General features: G+C 41.2%; 1 protein-coding gene across 4 annotated transcripts in view; it reads right to left on the bottom strand.

Moving 5' to 3' along the window:
• Positions 1–20,726, bottom strand: part of AGK (acylglycerol kinase) — a 99,823-nt gene that overhangs the window by 39,333 nt on the left and 39,764 nt on the right. For all 4 annotated transcript variants that reach the window (XM_081102487.1, XM_081102488.1, XM_081102489.1 and 1 more), the window contains exons 4-5: positions 5,471–5,510; positions 2,599–2,678 (exon numbers count right to left, since the gene is read on the bottom strand). In XM_081102487.1, the coding sequence (XP_080958613.1) occupies positions 2,599–2,678; positions 5,471–5,510 (120 nt within the window). The remainder of the gene's footprint in view (positions 1–2,598; positions 2,679–5,470; positions 5,511–20,726) is intronic.

Below are 20,726 nucleotides of genomic sequence, written 5' to 3'. Positions count from 1 at the left end.
AAACCCTCTTCAATAAATGGTGTTGGAAGAATTGGAAAGCCACATGCAAAATAGTAAAACCAGACACTGCTATCAGATACCATACATAAAAATTAACTCAAAATGGGTTAAAGACTTAAACATAACCCCGGAAACAAAATATGTAGAAGAAAGCATAGGGACTAAACTTATGGACTGTGTTCTCAGAGAGGTTTTTGTGAACTTGACACCAAAGGCACGAGAAGTAAAACCAAAAATAAATGAATGAGACTATATCAAACTAAAAAGCCTTTGCACAGCCCTAGCCGGTTTGGCTTAATGGATAGAGCGTCGACCTGTGGACTAAAGGGTCTCAGGTTCAATTCCAGTCAAGGGCACATGCCCAGGCTGTGGACTCTACCTCCGGTAGGGACCGTGCAGGAAGCAGCCAATCAATGATTCTCTCTCATCACTGATGTTTCTATCTCTCTCTCCCTCTTCCTTCCTCTCTGAAATTAATAAAAATATATTTTTAAAAAAAGCGCTTCTGCACAGCAAAAGAAACCATCAACAAAACAAAAAGGCAACCAACTGAAAGGGAAAAGGTATTTGCAAATGATACCTATGATAAGGGGCTAATATTAATATCCAAAATATAAAAAGAACTCATGTAATTAACAACAACAAAAAATCCAATTTTAAAAAAGGCAGAAGACCTGAATAGACGTTTTCCTAAGAAGACATACAGATGGCCAACTGATACATAAGAAAATGCTCAACTTCATTAGCTATAAGTGAAATGTAAATGTAAATCAAAACACAATGAGATACCAGTTCACACCTACTAGAAGGGTTATCATCAATAAGACAAAGAAATAAGTCTTGGAGAGGATGTGGACAAGAAAGAATCCTCAGACATTGCTGGTGGGAATATAAAGGTATACAGCCACCATGGAAAACAGTATGGAGGTCCCTCAAAAATTAACAACAGAGCTACCATATGACCCAGCAATCCCTCTTTGGGTACCTTCCTGAAAAATGTGAAAACATTTATTCATACAGATATATGTACCCATATGTTCACTGCAGCATTATTCTTAATAGCAAGATATGGAAACAACCTCACGACAGATAACTGAATAAAGAAGATGTGGTACATATAAACAATGGAATACTACTCAGACATAAAAAAGATGAAATATTGCCATTTTCGACAACATAGATCCTAAGAGTATCATGCTAAGTGAAATAAGTCAGATGCTGAAGGACAAGAACCATATGATTTCACTCATATCCTATATAATAAAAGCCTAATATGCTAAGTGTCCGGTCAGCCATTCAACCAATCAAAGCATAATATGCTAATGATATGCTAAGGCCACTCAACAGCTCACTATGACGTGCACTGACCACTAGGGGGCAGACGCTCTGACTGGTAGGTTAGCTTGCTGCTGGGGTCTGGCTGATCAGGACTGAGCGAGACAGGCCGGACACACCCTGGAGCTCTCCTGCGGTCCCTCTCTGGCTGGCCAACCTCCCATGTCCCTCCCTGCCCCTATCGTGCATGAGTGGGGTCCCTCAGCCTGGCCTGAGCCCTCTCGCAATCTGGGATCTCTCAGGGGATGTTGGAGAGCCGGTTTTGGCCCAATCCCGTAGGCCAGGACAAGGGACCCCACTGGTGCACGAATTCGTGCACTGAGCCTCTAGTGTGGGATATAAAATAGAAAGCAACAAACAAAAATAAACTCATTGACAGGCAACAGAGAGGAAGGTGAGAGGAGGAGGATGAAAAGAGTAAAGGAGGTCAAATACATGGTGATAGAAGGAGACTAGACTTTGGGTGGTGAGCACATAATGCAATATACAGATGATGTATTACAGAACTGCATGCCTGAAACATGTTATTATCCAATGTGACCAAAAATTTTTTTAAAAAAGTACAAAGAGTTCCCTCAAACTCCTTGCCCCCATACACACACAGCCTACCCCACTTTCAACAACCAGTGTGGGACATTTGTTAGAATAAAGGAACATGGGCACAATTATTATCCAAGTATTATCTAAGTATTCTTCATACCTTAATTGCCACAATTCCCTCACATGACCCTTCCAGCCAGCCAGACCAGTTCACTGACTATCCTGTGACATACATAGCAAGAGACATGATTAGTTACTCCTGTCTCCAGGCCCCTGACCCATGGACATGTCCTCAGTCAAGAAGACTGAGTGTTCTCCCTCTACTGACCTCCAAGACCTGGCTCAGGGATTACAGAAAGAGTGTTTTTGACCTTGCAAGCCCACAGAGCCTTGGGCCATCTCTGAACATCTCGTAACAAAGAAGGTCTAATAATTTACATCACAGCAGCAGGAGTTTTCCCAAGGGGCTACTGTCAAGCAGAGAAGACTTATTTGCGAGTGTTAATTCTGGAATGATTAGTGAACTTCGATTAGACAAGTTTGCTAAGCATCAGTTAGCTTTACAGTTTTACCCCATTAACCATTATTTCTCCATTACAAATAAATCTCTTATCGCTAGAAGAGTATTGAACCTAGTCCTTCCAACCCCAAACAATCCAACTAGCTGCCTGATAGTCTGACTTTTTCACTTTATGAAGCCTGAGTAGGTAACAAGCCACCCACCCCTTGCAGGCTGCAGGGTTGAGAAAGACAGTTGCCTTCTTCACGTGTGCATTGGGAGGAATGAGCTGATTGCCAAACACCTAAAAAGGAAAAAAGACAAGTTGTAAGTCAATGTCCTTTTATTCAGTTAGTGATCACATATATTCTTTCGTTCCAAAAGAATTTATTCCCAGAAGATGTAATATCTACTCCAGCAGAAAAAAATGTTCTCATGATTTCATATTCACAAAAACACCATAAACAACAGCACAAAAGTGTGCCATTAGTTAATAAGCTGAATTGTATATTGTAGTAAACAAACCTTACTTTACCTACTAGAAGTAACTTTTCTTTTCTCCATATGATATGGCTATGTTTATTATAAACCCAAGATAAGTAAGACATCAGTCTGTCAGAAGGGAATTTTAATCCACTTGTCTTTAGATTTCAGAGTATAATCTTTTTCTACTTCAACTTATTATTAAAGCTTGTTCATGAAGAATCTTTGTGTTATTAATCTATTAATCTTCATATCTTTATAGATTATATATATATGTATGTCTATATATATGTGTGTGTATATGTATGTGTGTGTGTATATATATATGTATATGTATATGTATGTATATGTGTGTATATGTATATGTATGTATATGTATGTATATGTATATATATATCAAATAACCCTAATATGCTATCTGCATCCTCTTCTTTGCTACCTTGTATGATAACTAAATAGCATCCCCTGTCACAGGGAAAGAAATGTAATTAATGTTTACTTAGCACCTCGTATTTGCCACGTTCACACATAATTCTTAGTTCTCAGAAACCTCAGAGGTCTTAAATATTCTCATTTTTATAGATTAGAAAAACAAGAGTCAGAAAAATTAACTCAGTCACATTGTTAATAAATTGCAGCCTAGAATGTACATCTATCTAACTACAAAACTCAAACTTTTCCTACTTTATCAACTCTAAAGAGCAGATCGAGGACAAGGCAGAATGAAGAAGCAGAGGTCTAGGCCTGGGGACTAGAAGGAGCTAGTGCTATTGCGTCTGGGTTAGACAAGATCAACAAGAAGAATGGGAGGAAGAAAGCACGACAAAGGGCGAAATTCCAAGTCTTAGATGGTGGGGAGCAGGTCTGGGCCAAGAAGGCAGAATTCAACTACGAAAGTACAAAGTAAATATAGGAAAAAATGAAAGTTAATGAGGTTTTTACTAAATAGCTGTCTCTAACTCCACCTCCACCCTGAGAGTCCACTGGAGATCCTTTCTCACCATTGTCTAATTCCTGCTTTAAAAAAAAAAATTTTTTTCTGAATACTTCAGAAAGACATACTGTTTCTTCGTTAAAAAAAATTCTGGTACATTATAATTTCTACTCTGTTTTCACTCTTACTGAATTAGACCTTAACATTTTGCTGCCAAATCTCCAAATATTATAATTTGTTCTTGTTCTATCCATATTATTTCTGCAATGTGGCCAGAAAGAATATAATGAACCAGGTTCCTATTCCAACCTGACTCTAGATCTATAGTTCCAGATTATTCCTCCTTGTCCTGGTTTCTAGTCTCTTGCAACTCAAGTCTCAAGTTTACAGCTGGTAAATGAGTTTATGTAAGACTACAGTGAGCTAAGTTTTCATGAGATAAAAAAGAATCATTTTTTCAAGAATTTAGACTGTGAAGGGAAGGGCATAAACAGGAAAAGTAACTAGAGGAGGCTATCAGAATGAATTCACTTACATCAGATAGAGGAGCTAAACGTGTCCTGGGAAGTGGAGAATTAGAACAGTGGGAAGAGGTAAAATATAAGAAGGGGAAAACAACTCAAGGAACAGTGTCTCTGAAAAAATAAGAGGAGATGAAATTCAGGACAGAGGTGGAGGCATCTTTCTTAAGAAAGGGTGGACCCTACAACCATTCTTAGAAAAAAAGGTTCCCTGTCCCAAGGAACTTTCCAGTTGCTAATGGCAAATTAGCTTGGGGTGGGGACCACCTCAACTTGAATATAAAGTTTGATTTCCAAAACAACTAGAGTCATCTGAGATAAAACAAGCAAAGAAGTAATAAAATTCTGGAAATACAGATTTAGAACAAGTAGATAACCACTCAAGAGAGGAGTTTGCCAATAGTACCTACTGTCACTGTCGCTGTCACCCATGAAAACATCTCCAGACCAATCAGCACGCTCACCACCCACGTCTCCTACTATAAGCATCACACCTTTTTGAATTCCTGTTTCTTTTTTTGGTATTTCTGACATCATAAACTTAAATGTCATATAACAAAAGGGCAACTCAGTCATGGAAATTCACCTGCAAGGTAGAATGTACAAATTTGGAGGAAAGGGAAGACCAAAAATATGGTCTTTAACTTAAGAGGATTCACAAGTCAACTGCAACTAATACAGGGAGATGCATGAATATTTAAGTCACTCTCTATGGGCTGGATAACAATTATGGTATGAGTCAGTTGGGCTAAAAGAGAAAGGCTTTAAAATATGAACCAACAATTATAACAAGTTTTGACTTGAAGAGGTAACACCTGTTCTGAACTGATATCTTTGGGGGTTATTCGGATCAGGGATGATTCAGGATGTCCCATCCTCAAGGACAACTACAGATGGGAACTAATTCCCATGTGCTCTTAGGACTAATCCATAAGTAAACAAATCTAAAGAGGTGGGTGTTAGAACTGCTCTTCAGCAGATGGTCAATTTCCTCTGGTTCTATTCAGAGTTGGCTCTTAGCCTGATTCATCCCGACAGTGGGAAAAAACAGCCAGACCTCCCAGATGCAAGGCACTGCACAAGTGCCCTGGAATAGTGCGAGTTTTCTGCACAACGGAGACAAGGTGGTTCTGACTGTTCCACAGCAAATGGCATTACCTGAGCTTCTTGACAGGCTGCTCTCCTTAGCAGGTTATCACTATCAAAGCAAACAAAAGATAGTGAGCGTTAGCTTTAATAAGTAGGCCAAAATTCAAACAAAACTTGTGGTTTTTTTAAAAATATGTACAACCTTCCCTACAAAATACCCACGTGAAAGTTTCTTAAAGACCTTATAACAAATTATGACCATGTCTGAAAAATACTTTCTCTGAATGAAACACTGTTAATTATTTCAGTATAAGGCAGGCAGATTAATGCTCCCTAAAACATCCATCGTAATCCCCAGAACCAGAGAGGACATTACCTTACAGATGTGATTAATTTAGGGGTGGAGCTGGGGAGGCTATTATGGACTGTGAAGGTGTGCCTAAGTTAATCACAGGGAAATTTTGCTGGCTGTGATGAGCAGCAAATCCGATTATGGGACAATGTTCAGAGAGGCAACCTTGCTGGTTGTGAAGACGGAAGTCAGGGATGTGGATACCACCTAGAAGCTGGAAGGCAAGGAAATGGGTTCCTCCCTAGAGCCTCCAGAAGGAGCGCAGCTCTTGCAGACACCTTGACCGGAGCCCAGTGAGACCTGTGTTGGATTCTAACCCACAGAACTGTAAGATAATAGACTGTGCTGTGTTAAATGACTAACTTTGTGATAATTTGTTAGGGCAGCCATAGAAAAGTACTGCACCTACCCTGCATTTTCTTACCCAGTGGAAATCCTTAGGTTATTCGCCAGAAATAAATTTGATGTTTAGTTGCTTCTGCTACTGTTTTATCTAACTCTTATTTTTTTTTTTTATAACACTGTCTGACATTCACTTATCATAAATGGAAAATTGTGGCATGAGACAAAATTTTGGCTTGCAAAAATAAAAAAAAAAAATTCTATCAAAATACGTTCTCTAAAATGTGCTTATTATTTATATCATAAGAGCACTTTAAATGGCTGACTGCTGCACTAGTGGCTCAGCTGGTTGGAGCATCATCCCTACATCAAAAGGTTGAGGATACTCTAGCCGGTTTGGCTCAGTGGATAGAGTGTCAGCCTGTGAATTGAAAGGTCCCAAGTTCGATTCCAGTCAAGGGCACATGATAGGGTTATGGGCTCAATCCCCAGTGGGGGGCTTGCAGGAGGCAGCCAATCAATGATTCTCTCTCATCTTTGATGTTTCTATCTCTCTCTCCCTCTTCCTTCCTCTCTGAAATCAATAAAAAAATATATTTTAAAAAATGGTTGCAGATGGCCAAGAGACATATAAAAAAAGGCTCAACATCATTCATTATCAGAGAGATGAAAATTAAAATGACAATGAGGTATCACTTCACACCTGTAGGAATGGCTACCATCAATAAATCAACAAACAAGTGCTGGTGAGGATGTGAAGAAAAGAGAACCCTAGTACACTGCTGGTGGGAATGCAGACTGGTACAACCACTATGGAAAACAAGGTGGAGTTTCCTCAAGAAATTAAAAATGAAACTGCCATTTGATCCAGTGATCCCACGTCTAGGGATATATCCTAAGAAGCCAGAAACACCAATCAGAAAGAATATATGGACCCATGTTCACAGCAGTGCAATTTATAATAGCTAAGATCTGGAAACAGCTCAAGAGCCCATCAGTAGATGAAAAAAAGTTGTGGTGCATTTACACATGGAATACTACGCAGCAGTAAAAAAGGATCTCTCACCCTTTAAGAAAGCATGGAGGGACCTGGAGAATATTATGCTAAGCAAAATAAGCCAGTCAGAGAAAGACAAATATCACATGATCTCACTTATAGACACTAAAGCATGCAAAAGACTGACGTATTTCAGAGAGGGGGCTGGGAAGAGATTAAGCAAAGAACTTATATACATATATGCATAGTGCATGGGCAAACTATACTGTGGGGAAGGGGTAAGAGTGGGGTGGAGGAGAGAGGACATCTGTAATACTTACAATGATAAAGATAAGTTAAGAAAAAAAAGGTTGAAGTTCTATTCTGGTCAGGATGGGTACAGGAAGCAACCAATGTTTCTCTCTCACATGGGTGTTTCTTTCTCTCTTCTTGTTCTCTTCCTCTCTCTCTTCTCTCTCTCTTCCTTTCCTCCTCTCCCTCTAAAATTAATTTAAAAAACAAAAATAAAACATATCCTCAGGTGAGTATTTAAAAATAAATAAACAAATAAATAAATAAAATAAAATAAATGGCTGCTTGCCCACAGGGCTCCAGAGCTCTCTTGTCAGAGGCCTCTCTAATACATGCTGCTGGCCCTAAGATAACTGTTCTTAATTAGGTTGAAGTTAAGAAAACAAGTACCCAGAAAGGATGACCAATAAATAATTTATAGAAAAGAATTAAGAGAAATGGGTATTTCACTTACATTCTCTTTTTAGACCTTTCTCGTAACATCAAAGTCCTCAAATGTTGCATTTTTACAGTAATTCACATGTAATTTTGGTATTTGAGGCTGAACTAAAATAAACCACCCCTTGTATTTTGCCACAGGTGCAGTCACTGTCAGGTTTCACAGAGCATTCAGCTCCGTCAGGAAACACTAGCCCACGGGAGGGGCCAGTGCTGCCCATCTAACCTCTGATCCACGTGCCGTTAAAACCACGACACCACTACCTCCAAGTGCACGCTGTGCTCTAACCAAGACCTTATGGGCACCAGTCCCTTGTGAAGTCTCGCTCATAGGGACCGTTACTGCCAGGCTCAGTCCCCACTTGCCTGAGTGACACTGCTCCACGACCACCCGGTGGCAAAGGGAGTTAGTTGTACAAGCTTCCTCTCCGCCCTCACCCAAGATCCACTGATATTCATGCAGTCGTCTCCCCAACACACACACACACACACACACACACACACACACACACACACACACATACACGATAAGGAAAATTCAGTGTACAAACTAGTAACACATTTTAAAATACTTAACATGTCCACAACCCTTTATAGTTGACTTGATCCCTCACATTCATAATCTTTTATACAAGGTAAAATACTGAGCCGTCAGCAACCATGCATCACAGAATACAACGAGGTTCTGTGTGGTAACCTGAGCATTGTGGCCAGATCCCCCTGGACTGGAATCCCCAATCCAGCTTCTCCCCTACCCTGAGGGCACCGCTTCCAGCCTGGCCAACCGCTCCTCCTACTACCTGCTTTAATGCCTTTCCTAGTACAGGGATTAAGCTGTGCCTCCAATCTCTGATTCTACAAACATATCCTGAGGATCATGCTGTACAAGTCCTCTCTGCTTCTATAAAAGCAAAGTATGCCTGTCTCTATGTCCCTATCCTTTCCCCAGCCGGCTCCTCCCTTTCCTAGAGACAGGCCTCTGAAGGTTCCGGCTCCACTGGGTCATAGCAGAGACCATCTTCCTCACATTTCTGCCACAGATTCCTGTGGATCTAGCTGGCAAGAGAACAGTCCCAAATATGGACAAGAATATGGGCTAGCACCTGTTTTCCTCAATTCTTTTTCACTAGAAGTAAAATTCTGATGGTTAACTTGTAATTAAGAATATTACTAAAGATGTCTCTCTTGAGCTTACCAACACTGCTTATTTTATCAGAGTGCTATTCAAAATCAAAAGACTTTTCTGACAGTTAATTTCCTGAATTTTAATGTGTCAAATGGAATATGCTGTCAGTCCTATCTGTGAGAAAGCCAGAATATGTATCAATTTAGATACTACAGAAGAAAACCTCATTATAATCATACTTTTATTAAATAGCAAAAATACTTAATATTTTTTATATTAAATATTTGGTCTTCCACCTTGGTCTTCCTCTGTGAACCAAGCTCTTTCTAAAAATCAAACATATTCTCAAAGAAAAAAAGATTTCTCCCACTGAGATAATTCTGGTGGTCTGTAGCAAGCTCTGAAAACTATTTCAAAAGAGAAATTCCCAAACTGTTTCCGTAACAGCAGCATTGTTGGAATAAAGAGAAAGTAAGTTAAAATTCACCGAGCAACTACCCTGTACTGGGTACCACAGCAGATGGTTTCATAAACCTTGAATCTCTGTAACAACCTCGCACCCCAGGCATCCTTGTCTCATTTTAACAGATGAGGAAGTTGAGGCCCGGAGAAGGAAAGTGACTTGCCCAAGAGCACAGTGTTACTAAGTGGCAGAGCTGAAATCCAAGCCCACACCAACCTGATGCTGATACAAATGCTTTAGTGCATTTTCTTCATAATGTCAGACAATACAACATGGGCAATGATCATCTGGATGTATATTTTATAGTACATTTATTAAATTAATCACATTACTTCTAGTCTTATCTAATCTAACTGTTAGATATGCATTATTTAATATTTGTGTACGCTCTGGTGCATAAAGCTGCCCCAAATAATTGGTGAAGCAAGCTCATTCAACACAAAGTGCCAGGTACAGTACATAAACACGATTTGGCCCTGTCCTGAAGAAACTCGGGACCAAGTGACAAAGAACAGGTTTAGGTAAAAATCAGTGGTACAGGAAAAGGCATGTTTTTGATAAATAACATGCCAGCACTATGCTAGGTGTCTGGGATATACTGGTAAATAAGCCAAACATTCCCCATCTCCATAGAGTTTACTGTTTAGAAGGAAGAAGGACAACTCAACGGGCAATCATCATGTGATTTTGCTTCTATCTGCTCCATAAAAGAGACACATTATAAGGGGTAGCTAACCTAGTCTTGAGGAAGTGACACTGAAGTAGAGATCCAGGGGACAAATCAAAAGTAACCAGGCAAAAATAGGAAGGAATTTAAATCTGGGCAAAGGAAGCAGCAGGTGAAAAGCCCGCAAGTGCTAGAACAGGACTAATATGGAGCCCTGAAGGCAGTGTGGGGCAGCGGGAGGCAGCATGCCTTGGGAGAGGCAGCGAGAGAAGAGGTTTGAGGAGCCAGGGGCCTTTTAAGCTAGTTAAGGAATTTGGATTTTATCCTAAGGGCCATTTTAAGAAGAGAACTGATGTAACTAGCTTTACATTTCTGAGGGATCATTCTGGTTGCAGTGTGAACACAGCACTGGTCAAAGGAAGGCAATTTAGGGAGACCAGGGAGGGCTCTTCCAGAATTGCAGGTCGGTAATAACAGCGATGACTGGCAGCTGGAGCCTGGCAACAGGGACAGCGTGAAAAGGACAGATTCAGCAGATACTGAGGAGGTAAACTTAAGGGCTGGCTTGTGGAAATTAAAGGAAAGGGAGGGATCAAAGACAGTGCCTAAGTTTCTGCCTTGACTCATCTGACCGAAGGTGATGCTCTTCACAGAGATGAAATGCAGGAGGAGGTAGGCACAGGTCCAGGAGGAAGCAGCTGAGTTTAGCTCTGGATCTGTTGATCTGAGATAGTGAGCAGACTTCAGGTGGAGGTGTCCAGGAGACAGCTGGAAACACACATCTGGAAATGCAGTCTACCATCCTGACTAAAGATATACATGGTAAGAGGAGGGATGAGAGTGGATAAGATTGTACGAGTAGGGTGAGCAGCAAAGAGATTCGCTGGGCTTTGGGACAGCTTTCAGAACACACCAACTGAAGCTCAAGTAACCTGACACGGCGCCTCACCTGAAAGCCAAAGGAAAAATGCGGTGGAACAGAGGAAAAGGTTAAGCACATTTTCCTCATCTCCCATCTTCCCCTTGATGCTGCCTCTACTCTCGACAAACTGCATGTTTTGCTGTTCCTAAAAGACACAATGACTAACCCCTCCAAGGACTGACCATTTTATCCCTCCGTCTTTAAGAAATAGAAGGCCAAACACATACCACCCACACTCTACCGCACCACACATAAAACTGATTGTCTTAGCTTTCTTCCGTGACTGTAAGCATCTTGAAGTCGTGGATTGGCTGGTTCACCACTTTCTCTTCTATAGCACAGATTCACAGATAGAAGGGACTCAACAAATACCCATTTAATCAATGCGTGGCAAATGTTTGAACAGGAGAGAATGACGCACTGTGCTCAGAAAGGCTGGCTTTGTCCAGTGGGGAAAACTGAAGGTTATTCTCTGTGTGAGTATTTGGCAAGCTTGAACCAAGGGATCAGAGGGGATGGTCCTTCAGTGTGATTACCGCCAAAGGCAAGAGGAAGGATCACTGTGCTGAGCACAAGAGAGGATTAAAAACTTACAACAGTCTCAGGAGTGTTACTAGAGCAAGATGACCCAAGGGTGTGTGTGACTGTGTGTGTTTAGGGAGAGGGTAATGGAACTAGAACCCTCTAAAAAGGCTAAGTGAGGAACAAGAAATGTTCCAGTGGCTGAGTCTGGTCATCAGAGAAATCCCAGATTGCTAATGGGTCAAGAATCTGAATGTGAGCTAAAGACCCTGTTACAAAAAAAAAAAAAAAAAAAGTACTGTATATAAATTCCAAGCACATGTTCTTTCCTCTTTTCACTGCACCATGCTGTCTCCAGGGTGAAGTGCGGTTAAACACAATTTAAAGAGGTGCTACAAGATGTAGTCATACCAGAAAGGGTCCCCAAAGCCCTGCTCAGTCCTCAAATGCAGGTTTTCTTTCTGAGGAATTAGAAGCTTCTGGATTATAAAGTGAAAAAGCATGCTGATGTCACTCAGCCAGAGGCTTTAAAGCACAGGACCATGCCGCTTCCACGGGAAATGAGACGCTCTTGATTTATTCTGAGCCATAAATGTTTTACTTATTACTTTAGGACTGCAAGATAAGATAAGTTGTTATTTCAATAACAACTTTACACAGAGAGAAAAATCACATTGATCCATTCTCTTTCCCTAAAACCAGTATTTCCCGCTACAGTCCAGAGGCAAGTCGAACAATTTCTACCGCCCGCTTTTCCCTTGGTGTATGCAAATAGTTTCTGCTTCACACAAAACACATTTCAAGTTTCGATGTTTATAGCAACTACTTCCACTTATCCAAGCTTCCCAGGATAATTAATCACTACATTGCCAGGAGCGGTGCCCACTGGTTGCCTATGTAACAGCGGGAATGGGATAGAAATGGAAGCAGAGATGAAAATGCACCTTGGAGAAGGGGTGCTCTAATGTGCAGAGGGGGAAAGCTTTTTCAAACTACACATTGCCCCCCACTTCCCATATACCCACTCCCCATCCACACAGATGACGATCTGGTAGTGAGGCTCTGCATTCATGGGAAAACGCTGACCACGTCTGCCCAAGAGAAAGACATGTGTCCGAAGGGGGAAATGTCAGTGCTAAGGAAGAATGCCTGACCTTCTGGCCCTAAAGACTGTTCCCTTGGACAGGGGAAAATACGCAGTGTGAGAGGTCAGAAACTCTAAGATAGCAGTAAAAATGTTAATGATTTTTACAAGGATTTTAGGGCCTCCTGGTCTGGTCTTTCCACCAACCAAAGGATGACAGTGTCTCTTCTGGTTCTCCAGGATTCCCCATCATGTCACCCGCTACTTAAGAATTTATATCTTCTTATCTGTCCTGAGCACAATGAGATAAAGAACTTCCCTAATGTCACAGAAGTATAAAGGGTCAGGAAGAAATCCTATTGATTACCATACAGTATGTGGTGACTCTTCATTTCAATACCCTTTAGAGTGCATAAAAGAAGGGGGAACATAGGAGCCCCCCAGGCAATCACTGGCCTTAAAACTCCATCATCTCTGTTGCTGATGGCGAAAGTTTAGTAAAAGAAAAAGAAAGTTAATAATGCCTACCATCCAATGCAAAGGATGAGTGTGTGGCACTGCTTTCATCTGGACCAGTAAAAAGTAACTACACCTGTGTTCAGGAATTTTGAGGCCAAATGGTACCTCTGAATGGATTTCTTTAGTTGGTGGTATATTTGGCAATGCAAAAACCAATATTTTAAACAATAATAATATAAAGCAAGCCAAGAGCATTTTCCCAAGACTAAATTTGGTGGATTAGGAAGGAAGGAAGGAAGGAAGGAAGGAAGGAAGGAAGGAAGGAAGGAAGGAACTGTAAATCTACTTTTGCCCCACCCTGTACCTATATGCTCTTCAATGTAACAAGCCACTGCTTGTAGAGATTTCAAGTGCCTCCTCACTTCCTGGGTTTTCTCCACAACCATTTGCTCCAATTCACGATAGGAAATTACTTAATGAAAAATGGCATTCCCTGAGGGGTCCTTTCACTAACTCAGCTAGCCATTTTAGTCTGTTCTGTAGAACTTCTCCTCCACCAAAAACATGGAAATGGATTCTGTACGTTATCCCCCCATTCTACTGAGAAAAATAAAGTTAGAAAGGCCTATATCTTCATATCTCTTTTAAAAACTTATTTTTTATTGATATTTAGAGAGAGAGGAAGGGAGAGGGAGAGAGAGAAGTATCAATGTGAGACTGAAACATCAATCAGTTGCCTCCTGCATGGCCCCTACTGGGACCAGGAATCGAATCAGCAACTTTTCAGTGCACAGGTCAGTGTTCAACCAACTGAGCAACAACAGCCAGGGCCACATCTTGCTCTTTTCCTCCTCTTAGAACATGTAATTATTCTATCTTCGCCCTCTTATTCTAGCCTCAGCTTTCCACAAAATATCAATTTCTATCCTACTCCAACATCCTAATATTCACAGGAGCCAAGTGAGTTGGCGGAGTTCCGTGGACTGTCTCAGGCTGGCTGCTACGTTAATGCTCAATCCAATCTGCAATACCATCAGGTAAGACTTTCGCTGCCACTAAAGAGCATCGTTCTTTGAGCTGCTACCATCAGCCATTTTTCCAATGATTTCTACCCAGGCATAATTCTCCTAAGGATTCTAGTGACATTCTTTTATGGTTCATTTACTTCTACTTCCTGCTCTTTTTTCCATTTGTTCATTCTCACTTAACACCTCAATTTAAACATTCTATGCCAGATATTTTTCTTCCACTTACTGTATAACATAAACTTTACTAGGCAATCAAAACACTAGTTCTTTCTGTTTTATTGACCATTATACATTTGCATACACAACTACAAACATATAATGTTGAGTGTCAATTATACACAAGGTACTCGAATCTATAGAGATTATGACGGCTATTCAAGAAGACAAGCTGTCTCCCACCCAACAAGTTATTCTATACTTTGGGCTCCAGGATACAGGGTAGATCTGGACAACTTCTGATCTATAAACTCAAATTATATTGTCAGTATTTGTGCTGTTCCACGGCATGACATATTTGAGATGTCAGTTATTACCTAGAGAGGGGTCAGTTTTAGCATCAACAATGATTATTCTATCTGCAGTGCTGGAAGCAGCTAAACCAGTAATTTAAATATCACTAAAAATTGTAACATCAACAAAACAAACTATAACTCTATAGCTTAAATATATCTCTTGCCCTTCCATCTCAGCCCCCCCCGCCCCCGCCCCAAACACCACTAAACACAAGAAAGAAACTAAATAATATATTTATTTTTAAAAAGAAAAATCTGTTTCTAAATAAGCTGAAAGAAAAGGGAATATAATGAAATTACATTGCACTTAAAAAAAAAAAAGGTTCCCTGATTACCAATCAAATCTGGGTTGATAGGCATATTATTTAATTGCCCATAAATGAGCTTCTTTAAATAGCACCTATTAATACCCCAAATTTTAGCATCCACTTGCACACAGAGAGACACACAAACCTTGTAACAGCTAAAAAGTAAAACAAACTGCTCTCTTAAAACTGCAACAAAATCTGAAATGAAGAGAAGCGATGAGGGGGGAGAAGCTCTGGCTACCCTCTCCTGAAGCTGAACCAGTCAGGCCAGGACCCCTGACTGCCAAGACAGGCGCTTCCCCGACATCAAGTAAAACATCTGCTTTGCCCAAAATCCCAGAGATACAAATGAAGCACAAGGCATTACTGAAATCATGATCTGTACCAAAAACAAAATAAAACACAAAAAAACAGGTCTAGTCAATCTCTCACCACCCACCACCCACTCCCGATTTAATGGTTATTGTAAGTGCATGCATAATTTCCCCCTGGAATCTAATATTTCCCCTTGGGTATCCTGTCAGGATCTCAAACTCAGCATATCTGAAAGGAAATATACTACCATCTTCTTAAACCAGTTCTCCTGGCAATTTTCCTCTTTAGCCAATTATCCTAGTCCTGAAGCCAAAACGTGATTTTCCTACCTTCCTCTCCTTGACTCAAACATCCAGTCATCTAGTAATACTAAGAGCTAGCATTTACTGAGATGCAGCTATGAGCCAGGCCCAGTATCAGGCACCTAACATGCATCATCTCACTCAATCTTTACAACCAACCTGCTAAACAGATCTCATCATCCCCACTACCAAGGTTACGTTGATTAAGTAATTTGTTAGGATCACAGAGCCAATAAGCAGCAAAACCCAAGCCCAACAGAAGTCTATCTGCCTATATATAGTGCACACACTCAGGTATTATTCACACCATGACAAACCTCATACCTGCCCTTTTATTTTTCCTACTTCTAATGCCACTCTGGTTCTGGCCTTTCCTACCTCATATGTAAACTACAGATACCTTCTCAACCTTTTAGACTTTCTATTGAAAAAAAAAAAATGCAACTCTATGCCAGTGTCTCAGTTGGTTGAATGACGTCCCATGCAGGAGGTCACTGGTTCCATTCCCGATCAGGGCACATACATGCCCAGGTGGTGGGTTTGATACCCAGTAGGGGGCGGGCAGGAGGCAGCTGATAGATGTTTCTCTTTCATCAATCTTTCCTATCTCTCTTTCACTTCCTCTCAAATCAATACAAACATATATTTTTTTTAAAAAAATGCAACTCTATAGTGAAGCCAAATTCTTTGCCAATCTCTGAGATACACTATGCATTTCCATTTCCTGCCTATGTTCAGGTCATTAACATCACGGAGAACACTGTCCTACTCACTCAAGGCCCAATTCAAATGACACCTTTGTTAGGACACTTTCTCTGATAAGGAGGGAAAAGCCAAAAGAAGAGAAAGGGAAGTGCTACTTCTGACAGAGCACTTTCTGTGTGCCAGGCCCATGAGGAAACCTGCATGACCACCCAGGGAGGTGGGTACTGCTGTTTACGGACAGAGAACTGATCGACAGGGGTGTGCAGCTGCTAAGTGTAAAGTCCACATTCAAGTCCATACACGCAGTTGCTTCTCCTCCTTACTGTGTTGCTATAGTGAACTCTCAGGAGCCCCCTTCTTAACTTTCTAGTGGGGGGATCAGTCTGACCCCATCTGGATCCACAGCTCAATCTCAACATCGCCCAAAGCAGGACAACCAGATCCGTGTACTGCCTGACATGACACTGCAAGAAATCCACACATGCTCCAAAGCATTCTGGCCAAACAATTCAACCTGAATCCGATTATGCCTCCTGAGCGGTGCTCCTCCAATTGGAATGTGCACTCAAATCCCTTGGGACTCTGGCTGGAGCAGGTTCTGACTCAGCAGGTCTGGGCTGGGGCCTGAGATTCTATATTTCTAAGCCCCCAGAACAACCTGTGCTGCTGGACAACCACCCAGGCTTGGAGTAGCAAAGCCTAGAATCTGGCCCTCATCCCCAGTTTATAAGACAGAGAAATAAACAACTAACTCATGGCCAGGACTAGCAGGAGGGAAGTGAGGTACTCGCCTCAGGTGCAAAATTCAAGCGGTACCAAAAAACACACACACAGCAATGGAGATAAATACTTTAACACAAAAATTTAAATGAATGCCAAAAAGCCCCATGATGCACCCAATATCACAGTTTTAAATAAAGACAATCAGTATCACTGATTTTTCTTCTTGTCTCAAACTCCACTATGGCTGCACAGCACTGAACACCATTAGCTGCCAAATGCTGAGCATGAAAAATTCTACAGGGCAATGGAGACCTGCCTGGTTTCTAAAGCAAATCAGTCCTATAACAAGGAGGGCTGGGGGACAGAGCTTATGAGACAGACACCAAATGCAATCTATAAAACTTGTTTTGATATTGATGGGCACAAAACTGTAAAACTGAGAATTGAGTGACAATAGGGGAAATATAAACAGATTGACTATTGGGTGATATGGGAGATTTTTAATGCTGTAAGATTCATGATAATGGCATTGTGAATTTCTTAAGTCCTTACTTATTAGAGATAAGGTACTAAAGTATTTATGGATAAAATGATTTAAGATAGAATATGTGAGATATTCCAGGAAAAAAAGTAGAGAGATAACAAGATTAGTAAAATGCTACTATATGCTAAAGATGGAATATGCGGATTCATCATACTATTCTAATTTTTATATTTAAAATTTCCGTAATAAAAAAGTAACTAATCCTTTTATCCTTAGGCAGCCCTCCCATGGACTGAACCACTCTTAACACAGAGCAAAGAGGGCCTTCTAGGTCTATCACAAAAGCAGCTGCTGTTTTTAACATGTGCCCCCAGCGGTGATTATCTCACTTAAGTGTCACAATAATGTAGTGAGTTCCTGTGTGTGAAGAAAAGTGAAGTTCAGCGAGCTGGGAGAACCTGTCAAAGGCACACAGCCAGCAGGTGACCAAGGGCAGGCTGGAGCTCAGACCGGACTGACTGGGAAACCCAGGTTTAAAGCAGGACATTTTAACATCTATCTGATGCCACTCGGGGCTTATGGCATAAGCACCCTCAGCTTACAGTTCTTCCTTCCTCTCACGCTACCTAACATCGGAGCCTAACATCTGAGGATTGCCTGGTTTTGAATTATGGCTCTAACACTTACTTGCTGGGTGACCTCGGGCAGATGACTTAATCTTGCTGTCCTTTAGTTTCTGCATCTGTACAGAGCTATTAATCTCGAACTACTAAGAGATTAATAATCATCTTATAAAGATGTTCAGAAGATCAAATGAGTTAATAATGTAAAGTGCTCAGAGTCGTGGGTGACACGTGGCAAGCATTGATTAAGTGTGAGCTATCATTGTCATTATTCCTAAGTCCTCAATAAAACTGAAGGACTCTGAACCCACCCTCCAGCAAACTCATAACCATTTATTTGTATGTCTTCCAAGAATTTGAAAGGTGAGCTCCCACCAGTGTTTATGAAAGCCAATGCACTGTAATTTAGATTCAAGTTCCTATGTTCAGAGGATAGAAAAACCTCCAATATTAGAAAAGACCTAGGGACAGGGGACCCAGGCCCATCACTACAGAATCACATTAGCTTTGCAAGTTTAATGTTGAGGGATTTATGGTGTTGCTAGGATTTAATAACTCTAAGAAGGTACCACGCATTCCTGCTAAACTGAGAGGCTATGCTCCACAGAAATAAGCTGGAGAGAGTCCTGGGTCAAGGCCAAGGTGGGTGGCTGAATCGGTGCCAGCAGCACAGAAACGAAGGAGTAAGCTGAGAACCAGGAGCCAGAACTAAGCAGGAGCACATCGCCGCTAGCTGCTGAGCCAAGAGGGTTAGTTGAGGAGTTGTATGCACCAGGGCTCAACAGCCAAAATCAAGGGGGGGGGGGTAGGGGGGACCAGAGCCAGGGTAGCGAGGACAGGTCTCCACTGACGAAAGGAACAAAGAGCTCAAGTCAGATGCACAGTGGTCGCGACTTGCTGGTTTCAACTGCTATGCCCTGACTCCTCTGAGGCCATGTTCTGTCATTTTAAAACTATACTTCCCCAAACTGTCTTGCTGCAGAGGGTGAAATAAATAAAAGGCTCAGATCTTATTAGCCCATCTGGCAGGTCCCGCCTTCCTTCCCCACTGGCTGTCTCTTCCATCACTCATTGCCCTGTTAACAAACATTAATTCAGTCTAACTCCCAAAGTACTTAGTGTGTATTATATCACGTCTACTCACAATCACGATAGGAAAAATATACTTGTCTATACACTACAAACAGGGAAGGCAGCTTAAAAAAGGACATAAAGTAAAAGGCAGAGTGAAAGCGAAGTAAAATGGAGAACAAATTAAAGAGTCAGACAAAGATACAAAGTAAAACGTATACAGAAAACTGAGGGCATGGAGTAGGAAGCTGAACACTTTGCAATGAGTTTCTTGGCCCCGGACAGTGTGTCCAATGCCACCACTAACCTATATTAAATGCTAAAAAATGTCTTCTATTTTATAAAGGAGTTTCATTCCATTAAAGCAGTTAAAAATGCAGCAGGCTCTGGCCAGTGTGCTAAGTGGTTAGAGCATCAGCCTGTGCACAGAAGGGTCTTGGATTCAATTTGGGTCAAGGGCATGTACCTGGGTTGCAAGTTCGAGCCCCAGCCCAGTTGGGGCACGTGAGGGAAGCAACCAATTGATGTCTGTCTCTCTCTCTCCCTCTCTTCCTCCTTCCCTCTAAAAAATCAATGAAAAAATATCCTCTGGTGAGGATTAAGAACAACCACAACAAAAATGCAGCAGCAACATAACAGAACAGTACAGCTCCGATAAAGTTATATGAAAGGCATTTAAAAGGTAATGTCATCAATAAATAGCACAGTGTACATACTGAAGTGAACACTGCTCTCCAAAGTTGTCACAAGCAAAGAAATTATGTGAGATTTGGAGCATGATTTACCTGGGTCCAAATTCCCATGTCATGAATAAGTAGCCATATGACTTCAGACAGGTTACTAATTCTTCTGAACCTCAATTTCCTTATCTGTGATATAGAAATATTAATACCTCTCTCACAGGGTGATTTTGAGGATTAAATGAGACCATATACATGGAAATGACTAGCCCAGCACCAGATACAAAGTAATTCTACATTAGTTATTGTTTTCCTTTCCTCCTATTCTAATAATGCCATCATTGCTTAACATAGTTTTATGACACAGTTTTTGAGTTATTGGCCAGGTGAAGCAGAGTGTTCCAGGTGGAGGGAAGAACATGCACAAAGGCAGAGATGGGAACAACAGCAAAGGGCTTCTTTTAAAGACTGCTGGAGCACAGAGGTCAAGTTTAAGGTTATGGAAGGAGGATGAGAAGGGATCAGAAAAGACCAGAGAGACCAGAGAGGAAGACAAGGACAGAATCAGGAAAGGCCTTCCAGGCCATGCTAAGGAACTGGGTCTTTGTCTTCTAGGTATTGGAGAGCCATTTATGGGTTGTCAATGGAAGAGTGACGGGTCAGAGTTCTCTTTTAGAAAGAATATTCTGATGGCTGACTGTACTGTACAACTCCAGGGACACTGTTAACATAGAATGTCACCAGAAACAAGACATGAACTAGAGAAATATTCTGGCTCCAAAATCTAAATATCACACCTGAAAACACTAGTGTGGCTATGATCACCTAACAAGTAAGTAAAATGAGAATGGAACCTGGGGGATACCAACTTTTATTTAAGGGACCAGCAGAGCAAAAAGACACCCCAAAGA

The sequence above is a fragment of the Myotis nattereri genome (assembly GCF_964212035.1).
Source record: "Myotis nattereri genome assembly, chromosome: 11".
Lineage (NCBI taxonomy): Eukaryota > Metazoa > Chordata > Mammalia > Chiroptera > Vespertilionidae > Myotis > Myotis nattereri.
The sequence above is the reverse complement of the archived record's forward strand: the minus strand, read 5'-3'. Positions and strand labels throughout refer to the sequence as shown.